Source organism: Symphalangus syndactylus, chromosome 2 (assembly GCF_028878055.3).
Source record: "Symphalangus syndactylus isolate Jambi chromosome 2, NHGRI_mSymSyn1-v2.1_pri, whole genome shotgun sequence".
Lineage (NCBI taxonomy): Eukaryota > Metazoa > Chordata > Mammalia > Primates > Hylobatidae > Symphalangus > Symphalangus syndactylus.
In genome coordinates this window covers 113,187,906-113,204,992 of record NC_072424.2, presented here as the reverse complement: position 1 = coordinate 113,204,992, position 17,087 = coordinate 113,187,906, and the positions used below count along the sequence as shown (strand labels likewise).

The following is a 17,087-nucleotide window of genomic DNA, read 5'->3' as shown; positions in this document are numbered from 1 at the left end:
GGGTTTATGTTCTGTTGTAACTTTTATTGATCTTATTCAAGGTGAGTTCTAGGTAATGGAGACTACTAGAAAAGTAAGCATTTCTCTCTTCTTTGATTTGTATTCCTCACAATTTCTAGAATACTTCATTTATTCATTCTAAAATCATTTTAAGTGACCACTTTAAGGCCCTCTGTTTAGCATGTGGAGTAAATGTTACAGTCTCTGCCTTCAGGAACCTCTATTCTGGCTAGGGAGACAAATAAGTATGCACCAAATTAAGTCAGAATGTGACAAATTCTGAAATCACAGTGTAAACAAAGTGTCACCAGAATAAAGAGGGATAGGAGAGCTAAAATATTCTCAAACTTGATGTGTTCCAATGGAACTCTTGGTTTTTTTGCCCCAGACACCCTTCCCTCCACCTCTACTTCCCCTACTACCAAGTTTTCCTAATCCCAGTACTCCACAGCACCATTCACCCAGTTGTTTAGAGATAACTAGGAGCCATTCGTGATTACTCCTTTTCCCTAGACATCCCTCTTTCCCATTTGCCATGCTGTATTTGGAGTTCAGCCAATCTTTCTCGCCAACTACAAAATCCCATTGCAGTAGTCCCTGTACCTACTGCAGTAGCCCTGAATAAAGTCTTTCTTACTGTGCTTTAACAAGGATCATTGAATAATTTTTTTTTTTAACAATACTTAGAAGAGAGCTTGGTATGGCTAGGGAGTGGTTTGAGTCTTGGTTTAACTGGAAAAGGTGAGATGAATGTGTTTAAGGTGAACTAAGTTTGCAGAGGTAGATTGGGTCAAATCATACTGCACTGAGGAATTCACATTTTATTCTCTAGATCGGGGTCCTGACCCCCAACCCACACCCCCAGGTGCACAGCAGGAGGTGAGTGGTGGAGCTGGGAGCATTACTGCATGAACTCCGCCTCCTTTCAGATCAGCGGCATCATTAGATTCTACTGTGAACGGCGCATGTAGGGATCTAGGTTGTGAGCTCCTATGAGAATCTAATGCCTGATCTGAGGTGGAATAGTTTCATCCCAAAACCATTCACCTTTCCTCATCCCCTGCCCCCCAGTCCATGGAAAAATTGTCTTCCAGGAACCTGGTCCCTGGTGCCAAAAAGGTTGGGTACTGCTGCTCTAGGTAAAAGAATTATCCAAGGAATGAATATTAAAGGGATATTCTAAAATGTATTTTTTCCTTTGAATACAGCTGGCATCTATATGAGGAATAGGTTACTTGTATCCGGAAAAGTTGGATACAGCTCCTATGAGATGCTTATTTTAGGAACTGTTCATTAAGCTGTTAGTCTAAGTTCTTAACAAATCAGATAATCCTATAAAAATTAAAACTATAGCATCTTCCCTGAGTAATTTTTATAAGAAAAAAATTATAATTTTAACATTTTTTGTTAAATTTTAGGGCATAGCCCATCTAAATGCGTCACCATGTAGTAAACATCTTATATTGTATCTCAAAACTTTCCATACTTTTCTAGTGTAATGAAGAAAATCTATAAAACAACAGCAACTTGCATTTGTATGAAAATTTATAAAGTGCTTTTATATATATCCTTATTTGATCCTCAGCAAAACTCTCTATAAAGAGAAACATGAAAATCATAGGGAGTGAAATCATTTTAGAGCTTCTGGGACCTTAAAACTTTGATTACTCAATTTCTGTGCAGTGAAACCGAGAATCAGAGAGGCCGACATGTTAGAATTCACGTAGCTAGTGGCCGTCATGTCTAGCTCAGTACTTCCCATCCTCACCATACCAAACTGCCTATTCCTAGACGACAGTACATGTTTAGGGAGATGAAGTGGGGTCCCTGCTCACAGCCCTCAGGGAGACTGTGTCTAGAGCCACTCCTTCATTTGTTGTCCTGCCACATTGCTAAGTGGGCCCTCTGGCTATGAGTATTACCTTCTTTTTTTTTTACTAGCTTTAGAGTTCTGAGATATATTGCAAAGTAATAATATAAACAGTATAACTCTTTGGAAAAGGTGTGGTTTTTGAGACTGAGGTGTCAAGGAGGACATCCTATTTCCTGAGGATTAATGAACTTACATCTTTCTTTGACCTTTAAATATAATTCTGTTTGTCAGTTGTTAGACTTTTTTAAGGCTTAATTTCCAGTAATTATGGTATGTAGTCTCCAGTCAAATCAACAGGCTCTGTACACAGAAGTTTTATTCTATGTTATTTTATCTGAATCAAGATCACACTCAACCATCTCAAGAGTCCCTACTGTAGAACAGGGATGTCCAATCTTTTGGCTTCCCAGGGCCACATTGGAAGAAGACTTGTCTTGGGCCGCACATAAGATAGGCTAATACTAACGATTGCTGATGAGTTTTAAAAAAATAAAAATAAAAATAAATGCAAAAAAAACTCATAATATTTAAAGAAAGTTTATGAGTTTATGTTGGGCCACATTCAAAGTCATCGTGCGGCCCATGGGTTGGACAAGCTTGCTGTAAAACAAAATGTGGATTATTCAGTAATAAAAATCAATCACTGTTATGGGTAGGTAGGGGAGAGAAATTAGCAGGAAGTGTTACTACTGGCAATGGGGTAGTTGTATCATCTTTGCATGTTTATATTTGGAGGACAGCATATTTCATTTTTATGGACTTCGAATATATTTTCACAGCATTGCTCTAAATTAAATTTAATTCATATTAAATCGATAAGTTGAGTCAAACAAAAGAAAATGAATCATTTTATTAATATGACTTTATTCATGCACTCTTCATATTATCTTTATTAACTGTAAACTTACAGTGTGGTGATAGGGATGACATGATTTTTTAAAACTATCAGTAGCTTCTGCCTTCTCCAAATTTTATTTGTGTTCTCCGTTAGACCTTGTAAAACTATGTTAAACTTGATAACCAACCATTTAATCTAATGTTTTGCCATATCCTGTTTTCCTTCACAGTGAAAATATTTGATTTAAACAAGATCATAAAATTATTCAGTGACTGTGGTATTGGTTAAGAGATCTGTCAAGCTAACTCTTGTGCTTCTACATGTTGAATAATATTTGAAGAACTGGTTTTTTTTTTTTTTTTTTTTTTTTTTTTTTTTTTTTTGAGACAGAGTCTCGCTCTGTCACCCAGGCTGGTGCAGTGGCACGATGTCAGCTCACTGCAAGCTCCGCCTCCCGGGTTCACTCCATTCTCCTGCCTCAGCCTCCTGAGTAGCTGGGACTACAGGCGCCTGCCACCACACCTGACTAATTTTTTGTTTTTTAGTAGAGACAGGGTTTCACCATGTTAGCCAGGATGGTCTCGATATCCTGACCTCGTGATCTGCCCACCTTGGCCTCCCAAAGTGCTGGGATTACAGGCATGAGCCACCGCATCTGGTCGAAGAACTGCATTTTTTCATTCATTTTGTGTGTCTTTGAAAGTATATACTTACATTCCCTTGACCAGCTCTTAAAATTGAGTTATTGTTCCAGTTAAATTTTTTATTGTTTTTAAGATTTTAGTATATTGAAGTTTTAATTTTTTATAGAGAAATGTAAAACTTTTTAGACAACTGAAATGTGAAATGAATCCTGGATCATAATTTCACCAGAGATTCTGTGATATTCTTGTATAAGCCATTGTAGAAGGTAGATTACATCTAAACTGGAAGCATGATGATTCTTGTATTTCAAAGAAAAAACATTTTGACAAAAATTAATAATTAGAATGACTCTCAATAAACACAGCTGATGGTAAAAGGGGGTTTCCATTTTAAGGAAGGTAAAATGAGCTTCAAAGACTTTCTCATCTCATCAGAATTGGCAGAGCTTTCTGTTAGTATTACTTCATGAACTTTAAACTGTTAATTGAAAAAGAATGTTTGATTTAATTCTGGTTTCAAACTTTCAAAATTCCAGTGTTTCAGGTGGTATAATAGGTGAAAGACATTAATTCACTATTGTAGATTAATAGGTAATCTACAAAATTAACTGATTTCTATAGTCAAATGCCCTTAAATGTCTTTTTTGGTACTAAAAAGAATCAAAAATGTTTTTATTATGCAGTTTTTAACGACAAGAATTTGTTTTCCAAACAGTCACTTTGCTGAATTCAACACATGTATATTATGGTGGAAAAAGCAGTAGACTCAGGGTCAGCCAGCCAGAAGAACTGAGCCTGACCTGGGATCCCACCACTTGATAACTGTTTTGTTAGGTAGTTCACTTTCTCTCTTCGGATAAATGTCTCCACATTTCCTACTTCATAGAATTGTCAGAATCAACACAATACATTTAATACTTTGAAACTCATGAAATATTGGGAGAATAAACGGTATAAGGTTATGGGAGGCTTTTTTGATTTTGTTTTTTAGTTTGAAATTATGCAATTTGTTCTGTTGCCAAAAGAGTGGAAGATATCTTATTTTAAGATATAACTTAATAAAATTTAAGTGTTGATTATAGGAAAAGGAACATGTCAAAGAGACAAATAATGGATATAGCATTTTTAGAAGCATGCCAAAAAAGACATTAAGATGAAGTAAGTTCAAGAAGAAAGTTGTCAAGCATCTTAAACTTGAATAATCCACTAGAACACTTAACTTTCCAAACTTTAGCTTTCTACACGAGTACCACCCTTAACCCATCTTTGGCATGTAATGAGATAACATTGAGATTTTAAGATGATTAAAATCAAAGTACTCTCTCATCTGTGTAATCTGGCCAAAATCTATAGGGCATAGGTTCGGTTGGGGGACAATCCTTTATTCCACAGACATTAAAATAGAACAAAAGCAACAACAGAACTCCATTTGCTAGCCTGTGTTTCTCTTAGAATTTGACCATCTCTAAGAACATAATCCCCAGAGGCATCAAAAAATCTTGAGGTACTTCATATAATTCCATTTTGCAACCTGTAGTTTTTCCTCTCTTAAGAAAATGCTTTTCAGCCAGGTGCTGTGTCTCATGCCTGTAATCCCAGCACTTTTGGGAGGCTGAGGTGGAAGTTCACTTGAGCGCAGGAGTTTGAGACCAACTTGGGCAACATGACGAAGCTCTATCTACAAAAAATACAAAATAGTTAGCCAGGTGTAATGGCATGTGCCCATAGTCCCAGCTGCTCAAGAGGCTGAAATGGGAGGATCACTTGAGCCTGTAGGTCAAGACAGAGCAAGACCCTGTCTCAAAAACAAAAAAGAAAAAAAGGCCAGGTGGGGTGGCTCACGCCTTATGATCCCCTTGGGAGGCCAAGGTGGGCCAATCACCTGAGGTCAGGAGTTCAACACCAGCCTGGCCAACATGGTGAAACCCTGTCTCTACTAAAATTGCAAAAATTAGCCAGGTGTGTTGGTGGGCGCCTGTAATCCCAGCTATTCGGGAGGCTTAGACAGGAGAATCACTTGAACCTGGGAGGCAGAGGTTGCGGTGAGCTGAGACCACGCCGTTGCACTCCAGCCTGGACGACAGGAGCAAAACTCCATCTCAAAAAAACGAAGAAAAGAAAACACACTTTTCTAGGCCAGGCGCGGTGGCTCACGCCTGTAATCCCAGCACTTTGGGAGGCTGAGGCAGGCGGATCACAAGGTCAGGAGATCGAGACCATCCTGGCTAACATGGTGAAACCCCGTCTCTACTAAAAATATAAAAAATTAGCTGGGCACGGTGGCGGGTGTCTGTAGTCCCAGCTACTTGGGAGGCAGAGGCAGGAGAATGGCGTGAACCTGGGAGGTGGAGCTTGCAGTGAGCCAAGATCATGCCACTGCACTCCAGCCTGGGCGAAAGAGGGAGACTCAGTCTCAAAAAAAAAAAAAAAAAGAGAAAAAACACTTTTCTATAGTAGATAACATCAAAATGGAAGAAAAGGTGCTTTTTTTTTTTTTTAACCAAAAATGTTTTGTTACAATTGTTTATTGACAGAAGCACTGATATGTGGAGGAATGAACTTCAGATTAGGAATTAACACAAATTTCTAATTCAGCCTTTATCACTCAGAAACCACTTGATGTATTCAGCTTCTGAACTGCTTATAGTAGGCCAGACGATATGTTTAGTGCTAGTTGTTCAGATTAAAAATTATAGACCTGGCCGGGCGCAGTGGCTCACGCTTGTAATCCCAGCACTTTGGGAGGCTGAGGCGGGCGGATCACGAGGTCAGGAGATCGAGACCACGGTGAAACCCCGTCTCTACTAAAAATACAAAAAATTAGCCGGGCATGGTGGCAGGCGCCTGTAGTCCCAGCTACTCGGAGAGGCTGAGGCAGGAGAATGACGTGAACCCGGAAGGCGGAGCTTGCAGTGAGCCGAGATTGCGCCACTGCACTCCAGCCTGGGCGACAGAGCAAGACTCCATCTCAAAAAAAAAAAAAATTATAGACCCTGCCTTCAAGAGTCAACAGTTTTTTGTTAGAAGTAGACAGTTATTCACTGCAGTGTGATCAGTGTTCTCCCATTGGTAAATGCTATAACATCATAAAAATGGTAAAAATGTTGTGAATATATTAAAGGCTCAGACTTATGTGTCTGGGGTAAGTTAAAGAATTTAAAGACACTGATTTCTGCCATTACACCTTCCTAAATCAATCAATGTTTCCTTGTTTTGTTTTTGTTTTCTGGCGGGCTGTTAATGCTGGGCATCCTTCATTTTCCAGGGATTTCACAGCCTGTTTAGCTTAGGTATTGTACAAATGAATCTTCTGTTACTTCTGGTTTTCACTCAGGTTTTCCCCATCCAAATATGCTGATTCCAAATTCACAGGTTTCGTAGTCAGATAGCTTCTATATCTACTACAGCCCTCCAATAGTGTTTTCAGACAGATGTTTCTAATCGTTTTCCATCTTCTATAAATTTGTTGAAATCTCTAATCTCTTCTTTTCAAGCTCAAAAGTGACCTTTTCGTTGCTAATTCCAGTGGTCAATTCGTTGTTCTTATCTTACTTAACCTATCAGCAGCATTTGACACATTGGATCACTTCTAAATACATGGTTTCTGGGATACCACATTCTCTTGGTTTTCCTCTTATCTCATTAGGCACTCTTCATTCTCCTTTGCTAATTTTTCCTCTTTTCTTCCATGTCTTATAAGATGGTTTCACTGCAATTTGACCCTGTTTTATTCCCTATATATGCTCACTTGCTTAGTGATCTCATGACTTTAAATAAAACTCATATGCCAGTGATTTTCAAATATTTATCTTCAACCCATACCTCTTTTCTGAACTCTAGATGTACACAGTCCATTATGGTAGCTAGAGGCTGGTATAACTTAGGAACTAAATTTTTAATTTTATTTCATTTTAATTAATTTACTTTTTTGGGAGGTGGGGGTGATGGAGTCTTGCTCTGTCACCCAGGCAGTAGTGCAGTGATGCGATCTCAGATCACTGCAACCTCTGCCCCCCAGGTTCAAGTGATTCTCCTGCCTCAGCCTCCCAAGTAGCTGGTACTACAGGTACCTGCCACCATGCCCAGCTAATTTTCTTATTTTTAGTACAGACGGGATTTCACCATGGTGGGCAGGCTGGTGTTGAACTCCTGACCTCAGGTGATCCACGCACCTCAGCCTCCTAAAGTGCTGGGATTATAGGCGTGAGCTACCATGCCTGGCCAATTTACATTTTAAAAACCACATCTGGCCAGTAGGTACCATATGGGCCAGTGCAAGTTTATAAAATCCACTTCATTATCTGACTCCCAACAAATCAGGTGTTACAATATAAAGAACAGATTACCAGTTTTTTAAAAAACTGAATACAGGTAACACGTTTAATAATAAAACTTGCCTAAATGTTGAAGATTTTGTGGTGGCATTTCATCATCATGATTTTGAAGATGCTATTAATAAGCAATTTTGATGAGCTCGAATAGGGACTCTAGAAGTGTCTTATTTTTCCTATTTAAATAAATACATGAGATTCTGGTAGCACTTAGCCAGAGGTCAGAGGCATTTGTATTTACATCCATATTCTGTTGCTTAATGCTGTGACTTGAGCAAGTTATTATTTCATCTCAGTGACCTGTCATTTGAAAATAGAGCACAGGAAAATGTTTATTACAAGTGAAAGTTTTTAAATACCAAAATTTGTTTGTCTTACAGTGCAATAGGAATAATAGATTGTATCTTTATAACTATATTCAGAACTACTTTAATCATTGAACGTTTTTATTTTAAATTTATCTAACTTCCCACTAAATTTTAGAAAGGGAAAGCACTGTGTTCTTAGAACTAAACCTAGTAAATGTCTTATGTTAAAATCTATATTCCTGTGGTACATATGTATTATTTCTAAATATAACTTTCAGGCATACTGTTGAAAGCATTTCAATAAGTGGTTTTTATTATATAAAGTAGAAGACTTGAAAGGTTTCAGCTACTTTATCGGAACATAATTTATCCCGTGGTGAAAGTAGTAAATGTTTTGCAACTCACTGCTTTGCTTCTAGGGTAAAGGAAACTCAGTAATCAGTTTACTCAAAGGTGAGAATTGAAGGAAGAATTACAACAATGCCATATGGCTGCAACAGGTGAGATGAGAGGGTTGGTTATAAAGTAGCTAAATTATTTTGACCAGGCGTAACTTTATTTTTTTATAGTTTGAGGATATGACTACATTAATATAGTTTACTATCAACCATAAAATGCATTTTATAATTTTGTAATCTCAAATCAAAATGGACCGTTCAATTTTTAAGATAATTGGGCATACAAAATGATGTTGTTATAAAATATATTTCCAAATACGTAGATTTTAAAATAGGTTTTTCTATAACTTTTTTTTTTCTGATAATACACTTAATACATGCCCTTGAAGAAAATGAGTATTCCGTTCTGGCTGAGCAAGATGGCTCGCACCTGTAATCCCAACACTTTGCTTTGGGTATGAAAAATGGGTTCACACCATCTCATATTCTCTATACCACACCAGTGTAATCCCGTCAAGTGATCGCTTGAGGCTAGGAGTTCATGACCAACCTGGGCCACATAGTGGGACCCTGTCTCTTTAAAAAAAATTTTTTTTAAATTATCCAGGAGTGGTGACACATGCCTGTGGTCCCAGCTACTCAGAAGGCTGAGGCAGAGGGGAATCGATTGAACCCAGGAGGTTGAGGCTGCAGTGAACCATGATAGGGAGGGAGGGAGGGAGGGAAGGAAGGAAGGAATCATAATTTTAAGCCATCTTTAGTTCTTCACTATTACGGTGTATATATTTATATATACAAAATGCTGGACACATTTCTGATAATGAAAAATATTTTAATTCACAATTAAGAGATCTTTTTCTCTGAATTAATCATATATACTCGTTTTCACATATTTCACATCAGTGTTCATTTCAGCATTATATTCTGTGATTCTGTGGTAAGTGATCCAATTTTTTAAAAATTATTTTTTTTTTATTTTTTTTTTTACTAATTTTGCTTAGGATGGGCACTGCCTGGAACCAAGCAAGCAGCTCTTCATGTTTCCTCCTCTGGGGGAAAAATGAAATAGCACTTGTATTACAAAAATAACAGGTTTTTTTATTTCCTTTGTAAATCCTTATGTCTCAAAGTAACTTTTTAAAAAATTAAATCTGTGACAAGAAATTTTTAGTTTTTAAACGTTTTAGTTTTTGTCTACTGAAAGCTCTGGAAATTCAGAAGGAGGCTATCTAATTAAGCTCTCATTTACCCTTAGGTCATAATCTGCTAAAACTATACTCAGAATAGCCCTAAGGTTTCCCTTAGAGAAGTGAAGTGCATACTTTTGCATTTTGTGGTTTAGTCAGTTTGGTCTGGATAGTGAACAGTCTGTGATATCATAGAATTTACTGGTAATGTTTTCTGGAAATGAATATCCATCACTTATTGAAGATGTTAACTAACAATGGAAATTAGGTTTAGGAACCAGACCTTCTGGTAATGATAGAGACTTAGAGATAATGTTGATTTGTATTTTCTAGAATTTTAAATGCACATTTTTAAGAAGCCTTTTCCTTGAATGAAAAGTGAATGAAAATGTAAAGAATCACTGTGTTGTTCTTAGTCAGCAACTTGCCTACCAGTGTGAGAGCAAAGTTATTGAGAAATATGGAAAGTGACAAATGACTATATGCGTGACTGGTCATTTTTTTTTAAACTATGTAAGAGATTTTTGTGTTATAAATGGTTAATAAGTAAAAAGTGGAACATTGTTATTATTTCAGACAATTTACTTTTTTCCTCAACTTTCTCTAAGAAAACATTCAACTGTAATTCATAAGGAATAAAAGTTAAGAATGATTTCTAACTGGTTTCCATCCTTTTTTTGAGAAGAACCAGAAATACCACATTTTAATAGAAGTACTCTAATGAAAACTGTTAATTCAGTTTAAAAAATAAAAACATTTTTAATATTTTCAAAAATTAATTGAAGCAGTTCATCAAGCATTGTTTATGGAGAGCCTACTATGTGACAGAGACTCTGCCAAGCACTGCAAGAAATGGAAGATGAAAGCCCTCAGAGGCTTTCCAGTCTATCTGGGGAGTCCAGCAGGCAAAGAAATAGTTATAATAAGGGCATGCGTATAAAACACAGTGGCAGCACAGAGGGGAGAGTATGTCCAATTACATGTATCATCCTTATAAAGTGCACTTAGTTTTATGGCCTTGTTTAGAAGTTTATCTTGCCCATGCAATATACAACAATATCATCTATTTTGGAGTTCTCTAAATGATAGCTTAGAACTCAGAATCTGGATTTTGTTGCTGGCCTTTTGTAAAGCTCATGTGTCACAAGTCATATAATGATCTTAGTTAGTATGCTTTCTTCAAATCTGCCTCCCAAGGATCTTACAGTATTCTGAGAATAAGTGAATTTATACTTAGTAGGACTCCAGTTTATTTCATATTAATGTCTATGTGGGTGTGTTTGTATTTCATATTAATTTCTATATGGGTGTTTGTATGTATATGTGTTATTGTATATACTTGCCACTTTTTTAAAAGGAATCAAGTCTTTTACATCTCATTGCTGTTAAATTTGTCTGAGAAATATAGGGCATGAACAGGTATTTTGTTTTGGCCAACTTAGAATCAGTGAAGCTTGTTTTTTGTGGGAGTCCAGTTTTCCTTTTTTTCCCTCCTTCAGTAGTGACATTATGAGGCATAATGTTATCTCAGTCTTTTTAGTCTGATTTTGAAGTGAAGATTTAATGAAGAGTTGAAAGTAAAACACTTTAAAAGCTAATGTAAAAGGCAGATATAAATGCACATATAACAGACAAATTAATGTACTTAATGTTCACTGAACTACTACAGGGAAAAAATAACATAATAAGCATATTTTTAAAAATGACTTCTCTTTGCTTTGGATATGAAAAACTTTTTCTAAATCATCATGCTTATGTTCAAAGTTTAAATTTAAAAGTTTTCCCTAGAACTTAAAATGTCTTTTTTATGGAAAGACCTGGAAAAAATGGATTCACACCATCTCACATTCTCAATACCATACCAATGTAATAGACCAAAAAATGTTTTCCATCATTAAATCCCTTCTTGTTTTAAATTTGTACTTTTTTTTTGGTGAGGGGGGGTGTATTTTACTTAAAAAGATGTTTAATTTGTACACATGCAGGTACTGGGAATTCAAGATCATTTATACATTCAGTAAGTACTCAGTGCTTATTTACAGTGTCCCAGGCACTTTTATACATACTCTGAACGTATCAGTGAACAAAATTGGTAAAACTCCACATCTTTGTGTAGCTTACCTTCTAATGGAGAATGACATTAAGCAAATGTAGTCTGGTTATCCCTCGGTATCTGGGTAGTTGGTTTCAGGACCCTTTGTAGATAGCAAGGTCCTTGGATGCTCAAGTCCCTAATATAAAATGGCCAGTATTTGGATATTGCCTGTGTACATCCTCCTATATACTTTAAATAATCTCTAGATTACTTATAATACCTAATACAATGTAAATGCTATATAAATAGTTGTTGTCCTGTATTGTATAGGGAATAATGACAAGAAAAAAGTCTATGTGTTCATTACAGATGCATTTTTTTTCTGAATAGTTTCAATCCATGGTTGGTTGAATGCATGGATGCAGAACCCATGGATACAGAGGGTTGTTAAATGAAAACATTATAACAACAAAGCAGGGAAGGGAGTTGCACCTGAGGAGTAGGGTTAGGTTGCTGTTTAAATGGAGTGGTCAAGGAAAGCTTCACGAAGTAGCTGAGAATTAAGCAAAATTCAACGACGACAAAGGAGGAGGGGGGAGGGAGGGAGGAAGGAAGGAGGGAGGGAGGGAAGGAGGGAAGGGAGAAAGAGGGGAAGGGGAGGGAGGGAGGGAGAGGGGGAAGGGAAGGGAGGGAGAGGGGGAAGGAGTGGGGGGAGGGAGGGAGGGAGGAAGGAAAGAAGGAAGAAAAGGAAAGGGAGCTTGGAAAAAAGGAAGCTAGGAAGGAAGGAAGCTAGGAAACTAAGTTGTTTGGGAAAATAGCATCCCCATCCAAGATCCTGAAACAGGAATGTACTTGGTATGCATTTTGAACAGCAAAGAGGTCAGTATAGCTAGATTGGAGGGAACAAGGAGGAGAGTAGAAGACAGTAAGTTCAGAGAGGTAGCAGCGGGCCCGGATTGTACAGAACCTTGTAGGAATGAAGTGCAGAACTCAGCCCCATCCCTAGCACTGCTAGTATTCACTGGAAACCTATTTTTAAAAAGATAGGTAGATGGGATTGCATAGTTTGATATTTGCTGTAAGAGGAATGAACAAAGTGTACTAGAGAATGCAGATGATACAGTTAACAAATTCTGTGTTAAAGAAGACAATAAGGCCTCATAGAGAAGACAGTATGTGAACTAATTGTAAGATGAGAAGAATCGTAAAAGGTGTTACGACATTACAGCTAGGAAGGCCAGTTAAAAGGTGATTTAACAATTGAGGTAGGAGAAGGGGGTTGAAGTAAGAGAATGAAGATGTTAAATCATTAACATGGAGGTCTAGAATGTGAGCGAAGATAGAGAAGTAGAATTTGAGGGTGCCAGAGGCTTCTAATTTAGGTGAATGAGTAGATAGCAATCCATAAATGAAAATAGGAAATACAGGAATATTGAGAGGAAGATAATGAATTGTATTTTAGATATATTGAGTTTGAAATGCCTACAAGATATGGCATTTCTGAAACACGATATCTAATAGCTTGCTCATTCATTTGAACCTCATTTATTAAATATCCTACTATGAGTCAAGCCCTGTGCTAGGAACTCTACAGTGTATTTTGGAATATAGGCTTAGAGTGTTAAGTATAGATGAAGGAGTCATTGGTATATGTGTGGTATTTGAGCCCATGGGAGTTAATGAGATAAGCTGGAAGAAGCTATTTAGTGAAAAGAAACTAAGAACTATTAGGGGTGACTATGAGGTGGATAACTTGGATGTTTGTTACCCAAAAAGACAGTAAGGAAAAAAAGGAGGAAACAAGAAAATACAAGAAGCTTCTTTTGGTGTTGTATTTTTTTTAATTCTGCATTGTAATAACAAATCAGTAAAAAGGAAATGCTGAAATTATAAATTTACCTTTCTTATCCTTGTTATATTTATACTTTTGATTTTCAGTCCATAATATATTGTTAAATCTATGTTAATCTATTGTTAATCTACTTTCCATCTATAACATTATCGTTAAAATAATTAATATTAATGTTAAAGACAGATATTAAATTATATTTTAAGGATTGAACACACAGAATTGAATTTTGTTGGCTTTGCCAGTGTAATAAATATGTGGCAGACTTTATTAGGAACACACTCTACTAACCTCAGATAGAATATATAGAGCATGTCACAAAGGATATGATTTGAACAGACTTCAATCCATATTAGAATTTACTGAGGAAATTTATCAAATACTAAAAATTGTAGGCAACTCTTTATGGTTTTAGGTAGAAATTAGTATAGTTGGTATTTGATTATTGATTAGCACAATTAAGTTATTTGGGCATGAGTTTAGAAGTCTATTAAATCTCTGCTAACTTTATGTATTCATTTTATCGGCGAATTTATTTTTGACTAATATTTGGGAATAAATAATATAGATTATTAAAGACTGGCATAGCCCAAGAAGGTCTTCCCAGAGATGTGAGTTGCAAATAACTAGTCCAAGATCACATATCTAACAATTGTCAGAGCCAGTCTTCTAATACATGCAGAATGGCCCCAGAGTCAGGACGTATTATACTAATAAATTATCCCTTGAAGTATGTTATTTTTGGAAAGGAACAAATACTAATCATGGAGAATTATAAATAACTGATATCTCTGATTGGGACAGTAATTTTCCCAGAAAACATTATTTTTCAATAAACATAGTAAACTTATTGAATAGAGCAATCAACATGTAGAATATAAATATAGAATATTTATTCATTCATGTGTTAATTTTTTAGCTTTCTCTTATTTTTAGGAAAGTGATCTGATAAATCCAGAGTTGAGAAGGAGTGCTCTGTTTTCTAATTGCTTTTAATAATGCTGAGACATTTTTAAAATGAGAACTCAGGCTGGGCTCAGTGGTTCATGCGCCTGGTACTTTGGGAGGTTGGGGCAGGAAGATTGCTTGAGGCCAGGAATTCAAGACAAGCCTGGGCAACATAGTGAGACCCCGTTACTACAAAAAAATTTAAAAATTAGCTGAGCGTGGTGGTACATGCCTGTAGTCCCACTGCTCGGATGGCTGAGGTGGGAGAATCACTTGAGCCCAGGAGATCAAGGCTGCAGTGAGCCATGATCATGCCACTGCACTCCATCCTGGGCAACCAAGCAAGACCCTGTATCATAAATAAATAAATAAATAAATAACTCAAAACCAGATTACTCTGCTTATGTGGAATATGTTACAGTGTTCAAAACTGTTAAAGATTCGGTTGCCTACTGTAAGATAATCGTCTATTCAGGCAAAACTGTTGAAGATTTGGTTTGCCTACTCTAAGATAATTAAATATCTGTTCAGGGCCTATTATTCCCCAACTTTATTTTGAAATTTTTTTAACCATAAAAAATTGGAAATATGTAAAATAAAACCCCTAAATTTGCATTTGCTTCTTCCTTCCCAAAACTTCATCATACATCTGCTAAAGTAAGGATATTTTACTGTCTAACCACAGTACCATTATCATACCTAAGAAAAATAACCAAGATTCTAATCTCATAAACAGTTCATATTCAGATTTCCCTAATTGTGTCAAATAAGTCTCAAGCAGTTTTTTGTTTACTTGCTTATTTTATTCAGCATCCAGTCCAGATTCATACTTAAATAGCTTGTCATGTCATTAATATCAGTTAATCTAGAATCTTTTTTTGGTTGTTATGGCATTGACTTTTGAGTCAAACTGGACCAATTTTTTTTTTTTTTTTTTTTTTTTTTTTTTTTTGAGATGGAGTCTCACTCTGTCACCCAGGCTGGATTGCAATGATGCAATCTCAGTTCACTGTAACCTCCGCCTCCCGGGTTCAAGTGATTCTCCTGCCTCAGCCTCCCGAGTAGCTGGGATTACAGGCATGCGTCACCACGCCCAGCTAATTTTTGTATTTTTAGTAGAGATGGGGTTTCACCATGTTGGTCAGGCTGGTCTCGAACTCCAGACCTCGTGATCTGCCCGCCTTGGCCTCCCAAAGTGCTGGGATTATAGGCGTGAGCCACCGCGCCTGGCCTTGGACCCACTGTCTTATAAAATGTCCAACATTTTTAATGTATTTCATCCTGATTATATTCAGGCTAAACTTTTTTGGCAAAAATACTATTAAAAAAATCTAAAAAGTACGTGTAAATGGTTTGCATCATATCAGGTGCATATCATGTCAGCTTGTCCCACTTTTGGTGTTGTCAAGTTTAGTCCTTAATTAAGGTGGTGAACACCAGATCTCTTCATTGTAAAAATTAATTTTTTTCTTTGTAATTGTTGAATAATCTGTGGAATGATACTTTAAGGCCATGTGAATATCTTGTTCCCAACCTTCCTTTGTTCTTTGTGTATGTTCCTTACTTAGTGGGCTTAGTAACCCTACTTAGTGGCTTCAGTGTCCATTGATGATCCTGGCCTGAAATAATTATTGTAGTGGGCTGAGGATACAAAATGGTGTTTTCTAGTGCTGTTACCCCTTATTCTTCAGTCGGGTGTTTTCTTCGCCCCCACCACTGCCCTCCCTCCGCCCCCGTTCCTGTCTTTCTATATGAGTACTATGGGTTTTTTTCATTCAATTTGTTGTACTACTTTTCTAACATTTTTTGAGTGTGGCTCAAATTGTCCCCTAATTTGGCGAAGGAGAGCCCATTCATTCCTGCTCTTATGTCCTTTGATATGAACCAGTTAGCCTTTGAGCACTTCCGTGCTTATAGTGTCCTAAGTTCGTCTGGTACTATCCCTACCCCAGAGCTGAAATCAGTCATTTCTCCAAAGAACTCTGATACTATTAGTAGGTAATGCAATTTAGAAACTAAAATCTGGGACTAAGTACACTCATTGCTATTGGGGAATCATTCCTTTTAGATCCTTTCAGTGAACATAACTTGAAAATATGTTTTTACAAAATCAAGTTTATGTTGATATTCCCAGTTATCTTTATTGTATATTTGTATGCTTTTGTTTGACATAATAGGGAGCCTTGTCATTTTACCAATAATAAAGGCTACAAATATTTTTCCCATTTTGTCATTTGGCTTTTGACTTTGCAGTACAAATGTTGCAAAGTATGGATTCAATTTATTTTTCAAAATGTCCATCCACTTGTTCTCAACATATTGTCCCAACACCATGTATTTGAAAACATCTCTTCTTCATAAACCATATGTACTTGAATCTTTTTCTAAACATTTTAATTTATTCTGTTCATCTACATGGCTACTCGTGTTAATACTGCATTATTTTAGTTACAGAGGCTTTTTATGATATATACTAATATTGAGTAGTGTTTATTTCCAGTGGTTGCTCGTTTTTTTCCCCTGAGGATTTTTTTAAGGTATTCTAACACGTTCTTCTATATGATTTTTATTTTTTTTTTTTTTTTTTTTTTTTTTTTTTTTTTTTTGAGACGGAGTCTCGCTCTGTCGCCCAGGCTGGAATGCAGTGGCGCAATCTCGGCTCACTGCAAGCTCCGC

The 17,087-nt window shown here is 36.6% G+C and overlaps 1 protein-coding gene across 15 annotated transcripts in view; it reads left to right on the top strand.

The window, feature by feature from the left end:
* AHI1 (Abelson helper integration site 1) overlaps positions 1–17,087 on the top strand; it is a 220,960-nt gene that overhangs the window by 112,911 nt on the left and 90,962 nt on the right. The window contains exons 23-24 of one of the 15 annotated variants that reach the window (XM_063631265.1): positions 833–879; positions 8,414–8,473. The exons of 12 other annotated variants lie outside the window; for them this stretch is intronic. In XM_063631265.1, the coding sequence (XP_063487335.1) occupies positions 833–879; positions 8,414–8,458 (92 nt within the window). In that variant the 3' untranslated portion in view covers positions 8,459–8,473. Of the gene's footprint in view, positions 1–832; positions 2,697–8,413; positions 8,496–17,087 lie in introns of those variants that run through there. 2 more of the 15 variants (XM_055264862.2, XM_063631270.1) reach the window with 2 other exon arrangements.